This window comes from Penaeus japonicus, unplaced genomic scaffold, assembly GCF_977035675.1.
Source record: "Penaeus japonicus unplaced genomic scaffold, GWHDUDI00000001_assembly GWHDUDI00000004, whole genome shotgun sequence".
In the NCBI taxonomy this organism is placed as follows: domain Eukaryota; kingdom Metazoa; phylum Arthropoda; class Malacostraca; order Decapoda; family Penaeidae; genus Penaeus; species Penaeus japonicus.
This window is the reverse complement of record NW_028234406.1, coordinates 3,726,109-3,732,587: the sequence shown is the minus strand read 5'-3', so window position 1 is coordinate 3,732,587 and position 6,479 is coordinate 3,726,109. Positions and strand designations below refer to the sequence as shown.

Genomic DNA, 6,479 nt, shown 5'->3' with positions numbered 1-6,479 from the left:
AAGAGTTATGTTTATCTATCTATCTATCTGTATCTATGAATATACCTACGTACGTATCTCGCTTTATAGTTATCTAATTATAGATATGCTTATCTATCGATCTACCTGTTTCTGAAGGTCTAACTATCCACTTATCTCTCCGTACTTATATAGTTATAGCTATATATCTGTTTGTCATTATCTATCTACTTACTATCTTATCTCTATCCATATGTATCTAATTATTGCTCTCTATCTATCTGTCTGTCCCTATCTACCTCCCTAACTACTTACCTCGCTCCACAGTTATATAGTTATAACTATCTATTTAACTAATGAATAATTATTAATTATAATCACCTAATCCTATATTTATATACTTATCTCTCTCCATAGTTAACTATATATTTATCTATCTCTTCATATCTACCTACTTACCTCTTCCCATAGTTATCTCTCTCTCTCCGTTTATCTACCTATTGCGTATCTCTCTCCATATACATCTTGGATCACTATTTATTAATAAAAACAGAATCAGAATACAAACATGAAGGTCGAAACGTGCTTGAGCGTGAAGCTTTTCGATCGAATATCGCAACCCACCTTCTCCCGTCCCTGAGGGAGCAATATGCTGGGGTTTACCTTCATTATCTTGCTATTGTACGAACATTGTTTTCATTGCAGGTTCGCGTTCCTTTGGTGGTGGTGGAGGAAGAGGAGGAGGAGGAGGAGGAGGAGGAGGAGGAGGAGGAGGAGGAGGAGGAGGAGGAGGAGGAGAAGAAGAAGAAGAAGAAGAGGAAGGAGGAGGAGGAGGAAGAGGAGGAGGAGGAGGAGGTGGGGGGAGGGGAGGGGAGGAGGTGGGGGGAGGGGAGGAGGAGGAGGTGGGGGGGGGAGGAGGAGGAGGAGGGGGGAGGGGGAGGAGGAGGAGGAGGAGGAGGAGGAGGAGGAGGAGGAGGAGAGGGAGGGAGGGTGGGGGTGTTTAGATATGTAAGAGAAGGAAGGGTTGAGATGATGGTGAAGGGTTGGTATAACACCTGTCGTGGAACCAAGCCTCAGGGAGGGAGGAATGCCACAGGGATAATATTAAGATGAACAACAAAAAGCTCCATGGTGCCCAGCTTTTACAGGCAAATGAAATCAGACAGGAATTTTCCAAGACGTGCAACAGTTCGAGCATCAGCAGAAAGTGCTGCAAGTTTCATCTGCAAAAGGGTTGCAGGTGAAATAATTTCATTTTTAGATTAGTTATTTGCGACTTAAAAAAATGAATGTATATATACCTTGGCATCTTATATGGTTCCACAGATAACAAATTATCTAAAAATAGAAAATATGTCTCATTTCACTAATAAATAATCAGAAAAACACTAATTGACGAGGTTTCTGACACTTATAAACCATAATAAGGTAAATGTTTGATATGACACTAATAACAGCTACCGCAATTTACTATAAAATAGTTCCTTTTAATATGCATGTAATATAAAATAAGTAGAAATATGTTTAAAGTGAAAATTAATGGTACGACCTAATTTACCCAGAAACTGTCTAAAACCATTGTTCAACAACATTGTTCCTGACATCAAACCCTAAACGATTATCATTATTGTCGCAGTGTACTGCATCATGCTCTAGTTCATCTGTGTCTTCTTCTTCTGCAATATCAATATTCTCAGTTATGGCTAGATTATGCAACACACTACAAGCCATGATGAGTTTCTTTGATGTCTCTAATTTTGTGCGAAGTGGCTGTCCAAGACATGCAAACCGCCTTTTAAGTACACCAAAAGCACGATCAACTGTATTGTTTTTGCTTGTGATGTGTTTTGCTTTTTCTCTTTGTCATTTGATGGAAACAGGATTGGAGTCAGCAAGTATTTTCGACAGGGATATCCACTATCTCCCAAGAGATAACCAGCATGGTGTCCTTGCTCTAATAAATGGCATATCCTTGAATTGTCAAAATTCCTGCTGACATGTGCACTTCCAGGCCAACTGGCAATGATGTTTGTGAACTTGAGGTCTGGATCACAAATACCCTGAACATTGATAGAAAAATACCCCTTCCTGCAACGGTATCTTTCAGCGTCAATTCCTCCTTGGATACAAATTGGTACATGAGTACAGTCAATGTATTCAATGACCCCTGGCATGCCTGCTAATGTTAGCGCTGCGATGGCTCTTGTGACATAAGCTAAATATTTGTAGATTGATGCCACAGACACTTTTAAATAATCTTCAATGCTTAACTGAAGAGATCCATGTGATACAGAGAGATCAAAAGATGCAGAGGAGGTGGAGTACTGCAACCTATTAAAAAAAGAAAAATATATATCAGCACCATACTTAAAAATTCATACACGCATATATTAGTGTACACATTTGATATTATATATATATCAATAGTATTATTTTGTATAACCAGCCTTATTTTGAAAGAAGTATAATTACCTCTGCCATCTCTTGTTGTGTGTAATTTTCTGCTGATTTTCTGAAGCAGGTTTCTGGTGCATTGCTTTGGCAGTCGATAACGCTTCAAGAACTCCTCCTCTGACTGCATGACAACTGGATCACTTCTATCTCTGACCACTGAACGTGGCAGACGGACCTCCTCCACTTCCTCAACTTGGTCCACATTACCAAGCTGCTGCATTCCTTCCATTAATATAAGAGGATTTACATTACCCTATAGTACACATTTTCCCAAATATACAGGGGAGGTTTGTTGGCCTTTTCCAGCGCATGAAGCCTTAAAATTGCTTCTTGTGGTCATATTCTGAACAATTAATTAATAGCATGAGCTTCAAATATAAATGATTGCATATAGTTTTTATTACATTAAGAAAAAAAAGTCAACAAAATCTTCCAATGTATAAGGGAGACTAACTCAAATCCTAAATAAATTTATTACTTGCCACAATATAAATTATGATTTTCCATTAAATGTGACATCAAGTATAGATTACTAGTGATTCTATATATACTAAGTACATTAAAGGATGATGACAATATCATGATGAAATACATTTTAATGACTGATTTCCTTTTATCAAATAATTATTTTAAAGTGAGAGTGATAACAGTTGATGAAACAACAAAACTTGGCGATACTCGACACTGTACAAGCTGACAATGCCTTCACCTCTCTATCCTAAGAGGGTATATTAAAGCACGTCAACCATGTTTTATGTGTTTTTTTTTCGTTTTTAAAAGTGTCATTGATGTTGTTCATTCGCCTTTGAAGGTGACTTTTGACACATGAAGTCGTAAATAAGAGCTCAGGGGACAGGTGTCAGTTTTGATAATTTGTGGCACGTTGATGTGTTCCAAAATTCAATGCTGTCAACAGAAATCTCCGACAAAATATCTGATGATTAAGAGACACTTTGCAAAGCCTGCTATGGTATGAATTAAAATACAACCAGTTCATATACATGTTTTGATGTAATTAGAAAAGAACCATTTTGTTTTTTGTTATTATAATTTCGATTAGGAATGGCTCTGAGGAGGGTTAGCCGATGATATTTTTGGGCGAGCCCAAGCACATTTCTTATAATTAACCCAATTTTTCATATTAGGGTTGGTAAGGTATTGTTTCTGATCATTTGCAAGTGTGAAAAAACGGCCCTAAGTCTCCACAGATGACTCACTATGCGCATGACCTCTCATTCTAAACCCACCAATTATGTCCCAGACCTCCTCTCGAGACACGTGGCTCTACTTGAATATTCACTTGTCTATCAAGTTGCAGGGCTGGCCATTACTTGGCTGTATCCTGAAATTCATGCTTATAAACAGGTGGAAGATCCTCAACTCGCTGGCCTCGATCACTACCTGCTGGATGGGACTATTCCATGGAAGAAGTGCCACTTCCCTTAGATGAGTTTGAGGTCAAGGAAGGCGTCCTGTACCAACTCAAGCATTTACCTGACAGAATGTGCTACCAACTTGTTCCTTGATCTCTAAAGAACTCTGTTTTGAAGGCTTCCCATTTGCCACCTCTTGCCTCTCACCTGGGAGTTCAGCGGACTTACGAAAATGCCAAGTCTATGTTTTACCGGACCACCATGCTAAAGGACTGCAGAAAGTATGTCGACAACTGTCCTGTGTGCCAATAATCTAGAGGCAGCCCCCAAAGAGTGCCGGTGGGAGAGACCCCTTTGGTACAGTAACCACTAGAGTGCATCTCCATGGACCTGATGGACTTTAGGCCTACAATCCCTGTTCGTTATGCACTGTCCTTCATTGATCAACTCTCGCACTGGCTGCAGATTGTCAATGTCCATCGTGCTTTTGTTGACCACTGGGTTACTTTGTTTGGCCCACCATGAGTCATCCAGACCGACAATGGAGTACTGATGATGCATGCCAGTCATCACTACACCATCTTATATCATCCCCAGGCGAGACGATAGAATGCACTAATTGAGTGGTCAAATCTGCTCTGATTGCCTTGATGGAGCATCGACCTGGGATCTGGCACCAGTTCATCCCAGAGCATAGGTTACAGATTAATTCTGCCATCCACAGGACCACGCATGAGCTACTATTGTATCTCCTGACCGGCCAGCATGCCAATTTTACCGTCGGTCTGACTAACGAAGCAGTGTTCGCCAAAAATCTCAACCTGCAGAAACGACTCTAGGAGGCCAGAAAAGCCGCTGTCACTGCTTCTAACCAGTCCAGACAAACATGGAAGTTACTATAAACAAGGTAAGAGGGAGCATTTTCACCCAGAAATAGGCTTGCTTGTCTGGTATTATGAGCACAGGCACCATACTGGATCTTTGAGAGACGTCCACATAGATGTATGATTGAGAGCACATCTCAACCACCTGAAGCCCTTCAAGACCTCCCAGGAACTGTGGTGTGCATCAGAGGATGAGGATGACCTAGATCCAGATGACCCTGTGATTCCAGGACCAGTTGTAGATGAACCTATTGGCCCTTCTGAAGACCCAGATGCTGTTGATGATGATGCCAAAGGATCCGCCAGTCAATCCACAGCAGGTGATCCAGATGATGAACTCGCCAGTGGGCCTGACGCAGACGAGTTGACCACTGGACCTTCCTAGGTGCTGCCTTTTGTTACAGATGGGTAGCTGTTGCCGGTTGCAATCTCCAGTGCCCCTTTTTATTCCAGTTGTTCCTGTTGTTAGGTACTTGCTGCAGTGTACCAGTTTTCTGTTTGTGTTTTACCTTTACCTTTTATTCTTTTACTGTTATTTTTTTTATTTTACTTCTTTGTGTATGTCCAGTGATGCTTGTCTAGCACAGAACATACAGCTGTAAATTTTGAAGCAAATAATTAGGCTCAGGCCTTCCTTGTTTCTATTTTCAGGTTTTCAACCCCCCCCCCATGGCAGCCCATATCCTACCCTCCATCCTATCCCTCGTCCTCTTCCTCTCGTATCCCCTTTAATTCGCCCTCTCCTTCATTCTTTCGCTCTTACACTCCTGTCTACGTTTACGCTAATTTCATACTCTTCTCTTCTTTCCTTCTAGTTCTACCTTCTATCTTGTTCCCTAACCTATCCTGCCTCTATCCTATCCCTATCCTACCCAGCATCCCGCAGGAGTCCGGAGGGGAGTCGAGCACAGTGAACCACTTCTTATTTTTACAATTTTATGTACTTTTGCTTTAGTCTGACCTTTAATTTACTTGCATTTTATGTATTTTGTCTTTTTATTTGTTGTGAATAAAGTTCCATTATAATTAATTGATTATCCACGTTTATATGAAAATGATTCACATGGTTGCGATTTATTTTATTCATTTTACCTTTTTGTTTCATTGTGTTTTGAATTATTTTACTGTTTCCTTATCATTTATTAAACATTTTGATATTGTTTTTACTACCAAATTATCTTGTTACTTTTACGATTTTACTCTTTGAAATCGCAGCATCTCATTTTACGTATTTTTTTTTATTGTCAATAGATTTTTTAACACGGTTGCACCTGTCTTTTTAATTGTATTAGTAGCAACCCCATTTTACGATCATGGAATTTTATTTAAAAGTTTATTATATATCATTTTACTTATTTTTTACCGCTACGCCTCCGTCCGCGTGCGGTCATGTAATCCCCATGTTTGACCAAAATAAGGGAAATGAATATTCTGAATGTGTTTACCTGCCTTATGGATTTACGTTTTAGATTTACCCGAGAGATACTGAGACAAGGTTTTACTGCCTCGTTTACTTGGTTAGGTGTATTCATGCTGGATGTGCTATTTTTTATGATTACATTTTATGTTGAACCTTTGTGCCGCTTTTATTTTTACCTTTTATTTTCTACTTTAACTTTTACCCTTTTACCTCGTCTTTTACTTCTTAGTTTTACCTCCACTTTTTACTCCTACTACTTTTATTCCTTTCTCCTTTGTAATTTTAGCCTAGCTATTAGTTTTACTTTCTTTTTTGCAGGCCCTTTTGGCCCTTTTACGATATATTTAAGTCCTTCCGGCACAGTTTTTGTCATTTTAGCCCTTCCGGCGT

The 6,479-nt window shown here is 39.6% G+C and overlaps 1 protein-coding gene across 1 annotated transcript; it reads right to left on the bottom strand.

The window, feature by feature from the left end:
- Nucleotides 1-605: 605 nt before the first annotated feature.
- On the bottom strand, nt 606-4,355 carry LOC147471885 (uncharacterized). The gene is made up of 4 exons (XM_086535444.1): nt 4,196-4,355; nt 3,907-3,992; nt 2,496-2,665; nt 606-2,289 (listed from the first exon to the last, which is right to left on the bottom strand). The coding sequence occupies exons 1-4, from the start codon at nt 4,353-4,355 to the stop codon at nt 1,710-1,712; spliced, it is 996 nt and encodes a 331-aa protein (XP_086391570.1). The 3' UTR covers nt 606-1,709.
- Between the last annotated feature and the right edge of the window lie 2,124 nt (nt 4,356-6,479).